Source organism: Nerophis lumbriciformis, linkage group LG03, assembly GCF_033978685.3.
Source record: "Nerophis lumbriciformis linkage group LG03, RoL_Nlum_v2.1, whole genome shotgun sequence".
Taxonomy (NCBI): domain Eukaryota; kingdom Metazoa; phylum Chordata; class Actinopteri; order Syngnathiformes; family Syngnathidae; genus Nerophis; species Nerophis lumbriciformis.
The window spans coordinates 22,906,265-22,922,500 of record NC_084550.2 but is presented as its reverse complement, the minus strand read 5'-3'; the positions used below and the strand labels follow the sequence as shown (position 1 = coordinate 22,922,500).

The 16,236-nt window shown below is 41.0% G+C and overlaps 1 protein-coding gene across 1 annotated transcript in view; it reads left to right on the top strand.

The window, feature by feature from the left end:
- LOC133575601 (solute carrier family 22 member 13-like) overlaps window positions 1–15,237 on the top strand; it is a 22,626-nt gene extending 7,389 nt beyond the window's left edge. Inside the window, exons 6-10 of the mRNA XM_061928295.1 lie at window positions 1–67; window positions 8,100–8,314; window positions 8,405–8,513; window positions 10,828–11,034; window positions 15,141–15,237. The exon at window positions 1–67 is cut by the window's left edge and continues 34 nt beyond it. Of these exons, the coding sequence (XP_061784279.1) occupies window positions 1–67; window positions 8,100–8,314; window positions 8,405–8,513; window positions 10,828–11,034; window positions 15,141–15,237 (695 nt within the window). The remainder of the gene's footprint in view (window positions 68–8,099; window positions 8,315–8,404; window positions 8,514–10,827; window positions 11,035–15,140) is intronic.
- The last annotated feature ends 999 nt before the right edge of the window (window positions 15,238–16,236 follow it).

Genomic DNA, 16,236 nt, shown 5'->3' with positions numbered 1-16,236 from the left:
GAGTGATGAGGATCATCTTTACCACAAATGTGCTGCTGAAATATTGGTTGATAATGTCTTTTATCTGGTAAGTTGAGCAAATTTTTGGAATCCATCCATTCACTTTTTTGTTTTGTTTTAACCTGCCTCTCAAGAATGTACAACTACTGTATGTTCATATGTTTTTATGTGTTATGAATTTGCACTAAATTAGTTTAGCTTGCAATTTTGTTGTACAATGTACAAACCTCGTTTCCATATGAGTTGGGAAATTGTGTTAGATGTAAATATAAACGGAATACAATGATTTGCAAATCTTTTTTAACCCATATTCAGTTGAATATGCTACAAAGACAACATATTTGATGTTCAAACTGATAAACCTTTTTTTTTTTTTAAATAATCATTAACTTTAGAATTTGATGCCAGCAACACGTGACAAAGAAGTTGGGAAAGGTGGCAATAAATACTGATAAAGTTGAGGAATGCTCATCAAACACTTATTTGGAACATCCCACAGGTGAACAGGCAAATTGGGAACAGGTGGGTGCCATGATTGGGTATAAAAGTAGATTCCATGAAATGCTCAGTCATTCACAAACAAGGATGGGGCGAGGGTCACCACTTTGTCAACAAATGCGTGAGAGAATTGTTGAACAGTTTAAGAAAAACCTTTCTCAAGCAGCTATTGCAAGGAATTTAGGGATTTCACCATCTACGGTCTGTAATATCATCAGAGTTCAGAGAATCTGGAGAAATCACTGCACGTAAGCAGCTAAGCCCGTGAACTTCGATCCCTCAGGCTGTACTGCATCAACAAGCGACATCAATGTGTAAAGGATATCACCACATGGGCTCAGGAACACTTCAGAAACCCACTGTCAGTAACTACAGTTGGTCGCTACATCTGTAAGTGCAAGTTAAAACTCTCTTATGCAAAGCGAAAACCGTTTATCAACAACACCCAGAAACGCCGTCGGCTTCGCTGGGCCTGAGCTCATCTAAGATGGACTGATACAAAGTGGAAAAGTGTTCTGTGGTCTGATGAGTCCACATTTCAAATAGTTTTTGGAAACTGTGGACGTCGTGTCCTCCGGACCAAAGAGGAAAAGAACCATCCGGATTGTTATAGGCGCAAAGTTGAAAAGCCAGCATCTGTGATGGTATAATAGTGTGAGAGTCCAGTCCAATAGTGGATATAACATAATAGTGAGAGTCCAGTCCATTGTGGATCTAACATAATAGTGTGAGAGTCCAGTCCATAGTGGATCTAACATAATAGTGAGAGTCCATTCCATAGTGGATCCAACATAATGGTGAGAGTCCACTCCATAGTGGATCTAACATAATAGTGAGAGTCCAGTCCATTGTGGATCTAACATAATAGTGTGAGAGTCCAGTCCATAGTGGATCTAACATAATAGTGTGAGAGTCCAGTCCATTGTGGATCTAACATAATAGTGAGAGTCGAGTCCATAGTGGATCTAACATAATAGTGAGAGTCCAGTCCATAGTGGATCTAATATAATAGTGTGAGAGTCCAGTCCATAGTGGATCTAACATAATAGCGTGAGAGTCCAGTCCATAGTGGATCTAACATAATAGTGTGAGAGTCCAGTCCATAGTGGATCTAACATAATAGGGAAAGTCCAGTCCATAGTGGATCTAACATACTAGTGAGAGTCCAGTCCATAGTGGATCTAACATAATAGTGTGAGAGTCCAGTCCATAGTGGATCTAACATAATAGTGAGAGTCCAGTCCATAGTGGATCTAACATAATAGTGTGAGAGTCCAGTCCATAGTGGATCTAACATAATAGTGAGAGTCCAGTCCATAAGGGATATAACATAATAGTGAGAGTCCTGTCCATAGTGGATCTAACATAATAGTGTGAGAGTCCAGTCCATTGTGGATCTAACATAATAGTGAGAGTCGAGTCCATAGTGGATCTAACATAATAGTGAGAGTCCAGTCCATAGTGGATCTAACATAATAGTGTGAGAGTCCAGTCCATAGTGGATCTAACATAATAGTGTGAGAGTCCAGTCCATAGTGGATCTAACATAATAGTGTGAGAGTCCAGTCCATAGTGGATCTAACATAATAGTGAGAGTCCAGTCCATAGTGGATCTAACATACTAGTTAGAGTCCAGTCTATAGTGGATCTAACATAATATTGTGAGAGTCCAGTCCATAGTGGATCTAACATAATAGTGAGAGTCCAGTCTATAGTGGATCTAACATAATATTGTGATAGTCCTGTCCATAGTGGATCTAACATAATAGTGAGAGTCCAGTCCATAGTGGATCTAACATAATAGTGTGAGAGTCCAGTCCATAGTGGATCTAACATAATAGTGTGAGAGTCCAGTCCATAGTGGATCTAACATAATAGTGTGAGAGTCCAGTCCATAGTGGATCTAACATAATAGTGAGAGTCCAGTCTATAGTGGATCTAACATAATATTGTGAGAGTCCAGTCCATAGTGGATCCAACATAATAGTGAGAGTCCAGTCCATAGTGGATCTAACATAATAGTGAGAGTCCAGTCCATAGTGGATCTAACATAATAGTGAGAGTGCAGTCCATAGTGGATCTAACATAATAGTGTGAGTCCAGTCCATAGTGGATCTAACATAATAGTGAGAGTGCAGTCCATAGTGGATCTAACATAATAGTGAGAGTCCAGTCCATAGTGGATCTAACATAATAGTGTGAGAGTCCAGTCCATAGTGGATCTAACATAATAGTGAGAGTCCAGTCCATAGTGGATCTAACATAATAGTGTGAGAGTCCAGACCATAGTGGATCTAACATAATAGTGTGAGAGTCCAGTCCATAGTGGATCTAACATAATAGTGAGAATCCAGTCCATAGTGGATCTAACATAATAGTGTGAGAGTCCAGTCCGTAGTGGATCTAACATAATAGTGTGAGAGTCCAGTCCATAGTGGATCTAACATAATAGTGAGAGTCCAGTCCATAGTGGATCCAACATAATAGTGAGAGTCCACTCCATAGTGGATCCAACATAATAGTGAGAGTCCAGTCCATTGTGGATCTAACATAATAATGTGAGAGTCCAGTCCATAGTGGATCTAACATAATAGTGTGAGAGTCCAGTCCATAGTGGATCTAACATAATAATGAGAGTCCAGTCCATAGTGGATCCAACATAATAGTGAGAGTCCAGTCCATAGTGGATATAACATAATAGTGAGAGTCCAGTCCATAGTGGATCTAACATAATAGTGTGAGAGTCCAGACCATAGTGGATCTAACATAACAGTGAGAATCCAGTCCATAGTGGATCTAACATAATAGTGTGAGAGTCCAGTCCATAGTGGATCTAACATATTAGTGTGAGAGTCCAGTCCATAGTGGATCTAGCATAATAGTGAGAGTCCAGTCCATAGTGGATCTAACATAATAGTGAGAGTCCAGTCCATAGTGGATCTAACATAATACTGAGAATCCAGTCCATAGTGGATCTAACATAATAGTGAGAGTCCAGTCCATAGTGGATCTAACATAATATTGTGAGAGTCCAGTTCATAGTGGATCTAACATAATAGTGTGAGAGTCCAGTCCATAGTGGATCCAACATAATAGTGTGAGAGTCCAGTCCATAGTGGATCTAACATAATAGTGAGAGTCCAGTCCATAGTGGATCTAACATAATAGTGAGAGTCCAGTCCATAGTGGATCTAACATAATATTGTGAGAGTCCAGTCCATAGTGGATCTAACATAATAGTGTGAGAGTCCAGTCCATAGTGGATCTAACATAATAGTGTGAGAGTCCTGTCCATAGTGGATCTAACATAATAATGAGAGTCCAGTCCATAGTGGATCCAACATAATAGTGAGAGTCCAGTCCATAGTGGATCTAACATAATAGTGTGAGAGTCCAGACCATAGTGGATCTAACATAACAGTGAGAATCCAGTCCATAGTGGATCTAACATAATAGTGTGAGTGTCCAGTCCATAGTGGATCTAACATAATAGTGTGAGAGTCCAGTCCATAGTGGATCTAACATAATAGTGTGAGAGTCCAGTCCATAGTGGATCTAACATAATAATGAGAGTCCAGTCCATAGTGGATCCAACATAATAGTGAGAGTCCAGTCCATAGTGGATATAACATAATAGTGAGAGTCCAGTCCATAGTGGATCTAACATAATAGTGTGAGAGTCCAGACCATAGTGGATCTAACATAACAGTGAGAATCCAGTCCATAGTGGATCTAACATAATAGTGTGAGAGTCCAGTCCATAGTGGATCTAACATAATAGTGTGAGAGTCCAGTCCATAGTGGATCTAGCATAATAGTGAGAGTCCAGTCCATAGTGGATCTAACATAATATTATGAGAGTCCAGTCCATAGTGGATCTAACATAATAGTGAGAGTCCAGTCCATAGTGGATCTAACATAATAGTGAGAGTCCAGTCCATAGTGGATCTAACATAATATTGTGAGAGTCCAGTCCATAGTGGATCTAACATAATAGTGTGAGTGTCCAGTCCATAGTGGATCTAACATAATAGTGAGAGTCCAGTCCATAGTGGATCTAACATAATAGTGAGAGTCCAGTTCATAGTGGATCTAACATAATAGTGAGAATCCAGTCCATAGTGGATCTAACATAATAGTGTGAGAGTCCAGTCCATAGTGGATCTAACATAATAGTGTGAGAGTCCAGTCCATAGTGGATCTAGCATAATAGTGAGAGTCCAGTCCATAGTGGATCTAACATAATAGTGAGAGTCCAGTCCATAGTGGATCTAACATAATAGTGAGAATCCAGTCCATAGTGGATCTAACATAATAGTGAGAGTCCAGTCCATAGTGGATCTAACATAATATTGTGAGAGTCCAGTTCATAGTGGATCTAACATAATAGTGTGAGAGTCCAGTCCATAGTGGATCCAACATAATAGTGTGAGAGTCCAGTCCATAGTGGATCTAACATAATAGTGAGAGTCCAGTCCATAGTGGATCTAACATAATAGTGAGAGTCCAGTCCATATTGGATCTAACATAATATTGTGAGAGTCCAGTCCATAGTGGATCTAACATAATAGTGTGAGAGTCCAGTCCATAGTGGATCTAACATAATAGTGTGAGAGTCCTGTCCATAGTGGATCTAACATAATAATGAGAGTCCAGTCCATAGTGGATCCAACATAATAGTGAGAGTCCAGACCATAGTGGATCTAACATAACAGTGAGAATCCAGTCCATAGTGGATCTAACATAATAGTGTGAGTGTCCAGTCCATAGTGGATCTAACATAATAGTGTGAGAGTCCAGTCCATAGTGGATCTAACATAATAGTGTGAGAGTCCAGTCCATAGTGGATCTAACATAATAATGAGAGTCCAGTCCATAGTGGATCCAACGTAATAGTGAGAGTCCAGTCCATAGTGGATCTAACATAATAGTGAGAGTCCAGTCCATAGTGGATCTAACATAATAGTGTGAGAGTCCAGACCATAGTGGATCTAACATAACAGTGAGAATCCAGTCCATAGTGGATCTAACATAATAGTGTGAGAGTCCAGTCCATAGTGGATCTAACATAATAGTGTGAGAGTCCAGTCCATAGTGGATCTAGCATAATAGTGAGAGTCCAGTCCATAGTGGATCTAACATAATATTATGAGAGTCCAGTCCATAGTGGATCCAACATAATAGTGAGAGTCCAGTCCATAGTGGATCTAACATAATAGTGAGAGTCCAGTCCATAGTGGATCTAACATAATAGTGTGAGAGTCCAGTCCATAGTGGATCTAACATAATAGTGTGAGAGTCCAGTCCATAGTGGATCTAGTATAATAGTGAGAGTCCAGTCCATAGTGGATCTAACATAATAGTGAGAGTCCAGTCCATAGTGGATCTAACATAATAGTGAGAATCCAGTCCATAGTGGATCCAACATAATAGTGAGAGTCCAGTCCATAGTGGATCTAACATAATATTGTGAGAGTCCAGTTCATAGTGGATCTAACATAATAGTGTGAGAGTCCAGTCCATAGTGGATCCAACATAATAGTGTGAGAGTCCAGTCCATAGTGGATCTAACATAATAGTGAGAGTCCAGTCCATAGTGGATCTAACATAATAGTGAGAGTCTAGTCCATAGTGGATCTAACATAATATTGTGAGAGTCCAGTCCATAGTGGATCTAACATAATAGTGTGAGAGTCCAGTCCATAGTGGATCTAACATAATAGTGTGAGAGTCCTGTCCATAGTGGATCTAACATAATAATGAGAGTCCAGTTTATAGTGGATCCAACATAATAGTGAGAGTCCAGACCATAGTGGATCTAACATAACAGTGAGAATCCAGTCCATAGTGGATCTAACATAATAGTGTGAGTGTCCAGTCCATAGTGGATCCAACATAATAGTGAGAGTCCAGTCCATAGTGGATATAACATAATAGTGAGAGTCCAGTCCATAGTGGATCTAACATAATAGTGAGAGTCCAGTCCATAGTGGATCTAACATAATAGTGTGGGAGTCCAGACCATAGTGGATCTAACATAACAGTGAGAATCCAGGCCATAGTGGATCTAACATAATAGTGTGAGAGTCCAGTCCATAGTGGATCTAACATAATAGTGTGAGAGTCCAGTCCATAGTGGATCTAGCATAATAGTGAGAGTCCAGTCCATAGTGGATCTAACATAATATTATGAGAGTCCAGTCCATAGTGGATCTAACATAATAGTGAGAGTCCAGTCCATAGTGGATCTAACATAATAGTGAGAGTCCAGTCCATAGTGGATCTAACATAATATTGTGAGAGTCCAGTCCATAGTGGATCTAACATAATAGTGTGAGTGTCCAGTCCATAGTGGATCTAACATAATAGTGAGAGTCCAGTCCATAGTGGATCTAACATAATAGTGAGAGTCCAGTTCATAGTGGATCTAACATAATAGTGAGAATCCAGTCCATAGTGGATCTAACATAATAGTGTGAGAGTCCAGTCCATAGTGGATCTAACATAATATTGTGAGAGTCCAGTCCATAGTGGATCTAACATAATAGTAAGAGTCCAGTCCATAGTGGATCTAACATAATAGTGTGAGAGTCCAGTCCATAGTGGATCTAACATAATAGTGTGAGAGTCCAGTCCATAGTGGATCTAACATAATAGTGAGAGTCCAGTCCATAGTGGATCTAACATAATATTGAGAGTCCAGTCCATAGTGGATCTAACATAATAGTGTGAGAGTCCAGTCCATAGTGGATCTAACATAATAGTGAAAGTTCAGTCCATAGTGGATCAAACATAATAGTGTGAGAGTCCAGTCTATAGTGGATCTAACATAATAGTGTGGGAGTCCAGTCCATAGTGGATCTAACATAATAGTGTGAGAGTCCAGTCCATAGTGGATCTAACATAATAGTGTGAGAGTCCAGTCCATAGTGGATCTAACATAATCGTGTGAGAGTCCAGTCCATAGTGGATCTAACATAATAGTGTGAGAGTCCAGTCCATAGTGGATCTAACATAATAGTAAGAGTGCAGTCCATAGTGGATCTAACATAATAGTGAGAGTCCAGTCCATAGTGGATCTAACATAATATTGAGAGTCCAGTCCATAGTGGATCTAACATAATAGTGAGAGTCCAGTCCATAGTGGATATAACATAATAGTGTGACAGTCCAGTCCATAGGGATCTAACATAATAGAGTGAGAGTCCAGTCCATAGTGGATCTAACATAATAGTGAGAGTCCAGTCCATAGTGGATGTAACATAAAGACACTGATCTGAACAGGTGACAATGACAATGTCCCCTTGGTGGGGTCAAACGTCCCCTAGTTTCTACTGCCCAATATTACAGTGACTGCTTGGTCCGTACAAATGAAAACCAAAAACTGTGAGGGACACAATCAAATGTTTTCTTAGTCCACAAAACACATGTGGACTGTTGGGTATACTTCCATGTATACTCCAGTACAGAGTCTAGATCTGGGCAAGTGTTTCCACAACCAAATTTTATTTTCTACTGAAAAGCATTCTGTCTACATTGTTGGACTGTCATAGCCAAGTCTTGACTATTATTTCTCTGTTACCATTTCCCCCCCCTGATAGGTTTTCTGTCAATATAGGCTACTTTAGTCTTCTCCTCAATGTGGGTGCGTTTGGCCTGAACATCTTCCTGAATCAATTCCTGTTTGGGGTCTCGGAATTACCCGCACACCTCCTCTGCATCTGGATTTTGGAATTATGGGGAAGGAAATTGTCCCTGGGTTTAACCCTTTTCGCAAGCGGGGTCGTTTGCCTGCTAACACTGGCATTCTCACAAGGTGACATCCTCTTATTCTAAAAAATATATATATACTTTTTACGTGTTGGTATCAGGTCTTCAGTTCATTGTACATGAACTCTCATTCCAGGCGATGTGGTTGCGGTTTCCGCTTTGGTCACCACAGGGAAGTTCTTCTTCACCTGGGCTAGTTCAGTGTCTATGGTGTACATTCATGAGCTGTTTCCCACCTCAGTCAGGTAAGCCAGTGTTTCTTAACCATAGGGCTGTTGAACTCATTGTAATACACTTTTCCACCACTTGAGGGTAATGACAATATCACACAAAAGAGCTGAAGTCATAGAGAAGTTTCTTAAGCGCAACAATGATGACTGAAGTGGTGGAGCTGTATTTAATTTTATTGCGTTTATTTTGGTTAGCAGTATGTTTGGAAGAGAAAAGGTGAGGCCGTTAATCCCAGGAACACCATGCCGGTGGTGGTAGTGTTATGCTCTGGGCCTGTTTTTCTGCCAATGGAACTGGTGCTTTACAGAGCCTAAATGGGACAATGAAAAAGGAGGATTACCTACAAATTCTTCAGGACTCCTCATCTGGATCCTCTCGATGTGGAGGAGCAGCGGCTTTACTTTGAGCTCCCCCCGGATGGCAGAGCTTCTCACCCTATCTCTAAGGGAGAGCCCCGCCGCACCGATCCGCCTGTCGATCTCACCATCCACTCTTCCCTCACTCGTGAACGAGACTCCGAGGTACTTGAACTCCTCTACATAGGGCAAGATCTCTTCCCCAACCCGGAGATGGCACTCCACCCTTTTCCGGGCGAGAACCATGGACTCTGACTTGGAGGTGCTGATTCCCATCCCAGTCGCTTCACACTCAGCTGCGAACCGATCCAGTGAGAGCTGAAGATCCTGGCCAGATGAAGCCATCAGGACCACATCATCTGCAAAAAGCAGAGACCTAATCCTGCAGCCACCAAACCAGATCCCCTCAACGCCTTGACTGCGCCTAGAAATTCTGTCCATAATTTCACCATGTACCAAATAAATTTGCTTCGAGGTCCGTAAGCACAACCAGAATTATTCTGTACGTTAGGCGTACCGGGTTATAAGGCGCACTGTCGATTTTTGAGAAAACAAAGTATTTTAAATGCGCTTTACAGTCCGAAAAATACGGTAGTTGTTAGAATAACAACTAAAATCATCGGCCCGGAGGTTGGGTCTTGGGCGCGGTCGGGTGTTCAAACGGTACAATCACCCCAAACACAGGTCAAAAGTGGTAAAGGGATGGCTAAATAATAATAATAATAATAATGGATTTTAATTGTAAAAGCACTTTACATTGAGCAAACAACCTCAAAGTGCTACAGTGTATTAAAAAATAAAAAGATAATAAAAAATAAAATAAAAACTAGAACAGCCTAATAGCTACAACTAGCACGCATATATCTAAAAAAAAAAGAAAAAAAAAAAGGCTTTTTTAAAAAGAAGGGTTTTTAAGCCTTTTTTAAAAGCATCCACAGTCTGTGGTGCCCTCAGGTGGTCAGGGAGCGCGTTCCACAGACTGGGAGCGGCGGAGCAGAAAGCCCGGTCTCCCATCTCCCATTAAATAAGGCTAGAATGAAGGTTTTAGAATGGCCTTCCCAAAGTCCTGACTTAAACGTGTGGACAATGCTGAAGAAACAAGTCCATGTCAGAAAACCAACACATTTAGCTGAATTTCAACAATTTTGTCAAGAGGAGTGGTCAAAAGCTCAACCAGAAGCTTGTGGATGGCTACCAAAAGTGCTTTATTGGAGTGAAACTTGCCAAGGGACATGTAAGCAAATATTAACATTGCTGTATGTATACTTTTGACCCAGCACATTTTCAGTAGACCCATAATAAATTCATAAAAGAAGCAAACTTCATGAATGTTTTTTGTGACCAACAAGTATGTGCTCCAATCACTCTATCACAAAAAAAATAAGAGTTGTAGAAATTATTGGAAACTCAAGACAGCCATGACATTATATTCTTTACAATCGCGACTGTAAGCCTTGATAATAATCTTTGTGATTAACACATGCTTTCATATCATTTGTCAAAGTTTATCCTGTAAGAAGGTTAGACGTAATCATTGAATATGATTTAAAATCAAGACTAGGATTACTAATTCAGTGTTAAAATTTGAGTAATCGCCAGGAAACATGTTAAGCAACTTGTCCTGTATACCGCTTATCCTGTTCTGGATCACGAGGAATCTGGAGCCTATCCCAGTTGACTCTTGGTGAAGCCAAGTCATCTTAAGGCACACATTAAAGACGAGCAACTGAACCCCACATGAGCAAGCACTTGGTGATAGATGCAAGGGGAAAAAAACCTTCTTGGGAAGAAAACCTTTAACAGAACTCTGTGGGGCATCTATCTGTCTTGGCCGGTTGGGTTGAGACGGCGAGACACAGCGAGAGAAAACCGCATCAAAGGGTCTCAGAAAACCTGTCTAATTAATAACCTCTTAGTCTTAATTGTGTACGTTATGGCAGATTCTGTGCTTCTGACATGCATTTCTCCCCAGGCAAACGGCTGTCAGCATGGTGTCTTTGGTCTCCAGAGTAGGCGGGCTGCTCGCTCCACCACTCAACTTGTTGGCCTTCTATCACTGGTCCTTACCCATCGTTGTCTTCAGCAGTTTTGCATTGCTAAGTGGAGCTTTTGTCATCTTCCTTCCTGAAACCAGAAGCCAAGAACTGCCCGATTTTTCCAGGGAGGTCCAGGGCAACAGGTAAGCCAACTCCTGCTGAGATCTGTAACCAGTAAGGAAAATGCAACCAGTCTAAGCCTGTTAAAGGAAAACTGCCATTTTGCCAATAACTCACAATCATTATGGTTCACCTATTCCGCCGTGTACAAATATCTGGTAACACTTTAGTATGGGGAGCATATTCACCATTAATTAGTTGCTTATTAATAATAATAATAATATATTTTATTTGTAAAAAGCACTTTACATTGAGTAAACAACCTCAAAGTGCTACAGTGTATTCAAAAAATACAAATAAAAAGATAATAAAAAAAATAAAAAAATAAAAACTAGAACAGCCAAATAGCTAGAACTAGTATGCATATATCTAAAAAAAAAAGGCTTTTTAAAAAAGAAGGGTTTTTAAGCCCTTTTTAAAAGCATCCACAGTCTGTGATGCCCTCAGGTGGTCAGGGAGAGCATTCCACAGACTGCGAGCGGCGGAGCAGAAAGCCTCTCATTGTTCGTAGCTTTGTCCTCGGAGGTTGGAGGAGGTTAAAGTACTTACTTACTTAAAGTAACAAAGACTTAATTTAGAGTTATTTGGACACTAGGGGAACATATAAGGGTTAGGGTTACCAATAAGCAATAATTCTGAGGTTATTGAGGGAAGACTCTTAGTTAATGGCTTACTGGTTGTATAATAAGGCCATGCACAATAAGGCATACTTAATAATGACTAATTAAGAGCCAATATGTTACTAACTTGCATGTTAATAAGCAACTAATTAATGGTGAATATGTGCTCCCCATACTGAAGTGTTACCGTAAGCTGCTGTATGGCCCGAGTTATAGGAAAAGTTAGTTCTATGTTACAAGTAATGCATCTCACTTGGTATAGTACAGGGGTCGGCAACCTTTACCAGTCAAAGAGCCATTTTGACCAGTTTCACAAATTATAGAAAACAATGGGAGCCGCAAAAACTTTTGAAATTTTAAATGAAATAACACTGCATACAAAGTTTTTTTTTTGCTTTGTGCTATGTATAAATCAGGGGTCTCAGACACGCTGCCCACACCTTTATGTGAAATTTTTATACTTGTGCGGCACACAAGTTTTATTTGAATAGCGCTTGTCAGCGTCATGCGTGCCGTGATGGTACAGCATATAGCGACCACCACAACCAGCGTGCCTGATCAGCCACATGTTGTATGGGGCTTCCCCTTGTTCACACAGGTGACAGCAAGGCATACTTACTCAACAACCACACAGGTTACACTGACGGTGGCGGTATAAAAAAAACTTTAACACTCTTACTAATAATGCGCTGGACACTGTGAACCCACACCAAACAAGAATGACAAACACATTTCGGGAGAACATCTGCACCGTAACACAACATAAACACAACAGGACAAATACCCAGAATCCCATGCAGCCCTAACTCTTCCGGGATACATTATACACCCCCGCTACCAAACCCCGCCCACCTCAACCGTCGCACAGAGAGAGAGAGAGGGGGGGGGGTTGATATGTGAGGGAGCAGGCTTGGGGTAGGGGTGGAGTTTGGTGGTAGCAGGGGTGTATAATGTATCCCAGAAGAGTTAGGGCTGCATGGGATTCTGGGTGTTTGTTCTGTTGTGTTTACGTTGTGTTAAGGTGCAGATGTTCTCCCGAAATGTGTTTGTCATTCTTGTTTGGTTTTGGTTCAAAGTGTGGCGCATTATTAGCAAGAGTGTTAAAGTTGTTTTATATGACCACCGTCAGTGTAACCTGTGTGGCTGTTGACCAAGTATGCCTTGCTGTCACGTACGTGTGCAAGCAGAAGATGTATATTGTATAACAATTGTTAGGCTGGCACGCTGTTAATACAGATTGTAGAGGGCGCCGAATGTTGTACCATCATAGCACGCCCTTATTATATCTGTAAGGGTGAAAATCGGTGAATATTGATCCCGGGAGTTTTCTGCGAGAGGCACTGAAATCCGGAAGTCTCACGGGAAAATTGGGGGGTTCAGCAAGTAAGATGCTGAGCCGCATCAGAGTGATCAAAGAGCCGCATGCGGCTCCGGAGCCGCGGGTTGCCGACCCCTGGTATAGTAAAAGGTTTCGGCACTATCGACTGTCGACTTTGGAAATTCCACAATTTGCCAGCCCGAGGAGAGCACAAATGCTGAAAGATACTGCCATCCCATCACTTGGCACCCCAGTGATATTTTGTCTATGATACATTTAGCCCCGGAAATAATTTCCGGTAATGCTTAAAAATGACCAAAATGCTCAAATCATGAATTTTCCTGTTACTACATTACAATTTACTTATAGCATGTACAAAACCCACAACCAGTGAAGTTGGCACGTTGTGTAAATGGTAAATAAAAACAGAATACAATGATTTGCTAATCCTTTTCAACTTACAAACCCCGTTTCCATATGAGTTGGGAAATTGTGTTAGATGTAAATATAAACGGTATACAATGATTTGCAAATCCTTTTCAACCCATATTCAATTGAATGCACTACAAAGACAACATATTTGATGTTCAAACTCATAAACCTTTTTTTTTTTTTTGCAAATAATAATTAACTTAGAATTTCATGGCTGCAACATGTGCCAAAGTAGTTGGGAAAGGGCATGTTCACCACTGTGTTACATGGCCTTTCCTTTTAACAACACTCAGTAAACGTTTGGGAACTGAGGAGACACATTTTTTAAGCTTCTCAGGTGGAATTCTTTCTCATTCTTGCTTGATGTACAGCTTAAGTTGTTCAACAGTCCGGGGTCTCCGTTGTGGTATTTTAGGCTTCATAATGCGCCACACATTTTCAATGGGAGACAGGTCTGGACTACAGGCAGGCCAGTCTAGTACCCGCACTCTTTTACTATGAAGCCACGTTGATGTAACACGTGGCTTGGCATTGTCTTGCTGAAATAAGCAGGGGCGTCCATGGTAACGTTGCTTGGATGGCAACATATGTTGCTCCAAAACCTGTATGTACCTTTCGGCATTAATGGTGCCTTCACAGATGTGTAAGTTACCCATGTCTTGGGCACTAATACACCCCCATACCATCACAGATGCTGGCTTTTCAACTTTGCGTCCATAACAATCTGGATGGTTCTTTTCCTCTTTGTCCCGGAGCACACGACGTCCACAGTTTCCAAAAACAATTTGAAATGTGAACTCGTCAGACCACAGAACACTTTTCCACTTTGCATCAGTCCATCTTAGATGAGCTCGAGCCCAGCGAGGCCGGCGGCGTTTCTGGGTGTTGTTGATAAATGGCTTTGGCTTTGCATAGTAGAGTTTTAACTTGCACTTACAGATGTAGCGACGAACTGACTTACTGACAGTGGTTTTCTGAAGTGTTCCTGAGCCCATGTGGTGATATCCTTTACACACTGATGTTGCTTTTTGAAGGAGGTCACGGGCTTAGCCGCTTACGTGCAGTGATTTCTCCAGATTCCTTGAAACTTTTGATGATATTACGGACCGTAGATGGTTAAATCTCTAAATTCCTTGCAATAGCTTGTTGAGAAATGTTGTTTTTAAACTGTTCGACAATTTGCTAACACATTTGTTGACAAAGTGGTGACCCTCGCCCCATCCTTGTTTGTGAATGACTGAGCATTTCATATAAGCTGCTTTTATACCCAATCATGGCACCCACCTGTTCCCAATTAGCCTGTTCACCTGTGGGGTGTTCCAAATAAGTGTTTGATGAGCAATCCTCAACTTTCTCAGTCTTTTTTGCCACTTGTGCCAGCTTTTTTGAAACATGATGCAGGCATCAAATTCCAAATGAGCTATTATTTGCAAAAAAAACCAAAGTTTACCAGTTCGAACGTTAATTATCTTGTCTTTGCTGTCTATTCAATTGAATACAAGTTGAAAAGGATTAGCAAATCGTTGTATTCTGTTTTTATTTACCATTTACACAACGTGCCAATATATTTATACATCCCTTAAAATATTTTCTATGGGATTGAGATCTGGAGACATTCAAAACCAGCCCCAAAAACACGACAAATAAAATCACCTTTTCCTTATCCCATTCCGTGTGTTTTCTGAAAGCTTCATTAAAATGGAAAGCTTATAGTAACCTAAAGGAACGTTGATGATATTTTTGTTGGTTGTCTTTACAGAAATATGATCAGCACCAAAAGCGGAAGTGTCGCCAAGCAGACTGAACTCGACGGCAAAAAATCCACCAAATTTTTGTTTGCATCGTCTGACTTTTGATGTGTGTCTACAAGTTGTACAGTAACAGGATGAGATTGGTCTCAGTCTTGAGAATCATTCAACTTATTTTTCCCTTTTTTTTCAGTATCTTCTTTTGCAGTATATTTGATTCGTATTTACTTTTGTAACCAGCCTGATTAATTATCCTGTTGAATTTTATGTAGGTTACATAAAATTATTGAATACGATTAAAATCAAGCGTAAAATTACTAATTACAACACCAGTGAAGTAAATGGTAAATAAAAACAGAATACAATGATTTGCAAATCCTTTTCAACTTACATTCAATTGAAGCGGGGCGGGGGGGCTCACATTCACAAGTTAGCATTCACAAGCCTGATGGCCTGTGGGTAGGAACTGTTTGTCAGTCTCGTAGTCCTGGATTTCAGGCTCCTGTATCGTCTGCCTGAAGGTAGGAGGCTGAAGAGACTGTGCTGGGGGTGTGTACTGTCCTTTATGATGTTGTGTGCTCTCCTGGTGGCCCTGGTAGAGTACATGTCCTGTAGTGAGGGGAAGGCTGCTCCTGATATGTACTGAGCAGTTTTAATCACTCGCTGGAGTGCCTTCCTGTCCTTAGCAGTGCAGTTTCCATACCAGACCGTGATTGAGCTGGTAAGGGCACTCTCAACCGTACTTCTATAGAAGTTTCTGAGAATTTTGGGTGGCATGCCAAATTTTCTCAGCCTTCTTAGGAAGTACAGTCGCTGCTGGGCTTTCTTTATTGTTTGTTGGGTGTTGTGATCCCAGGTGAGGTCCTTGCTGATGTGGGTCCCAAGGAATTTAAAGGTTTTCACCCTGTCCACCTTTGTCCTCCCTATGTACAGAGGTGTATACTGTGCACTCCTTCTCCGCGGGTCAATAATCATCAGAGAGCTTAAAGAGACACCTTACGTCAAAAATGATTTACGACCTTGGTGTCAAAGGTCAAAGGGGGGTGGGGTTATGGAAAGGTCAGAGGGAGGGGGGAGTATGGGGGAGGGGGGTGAGTGTACCTTACG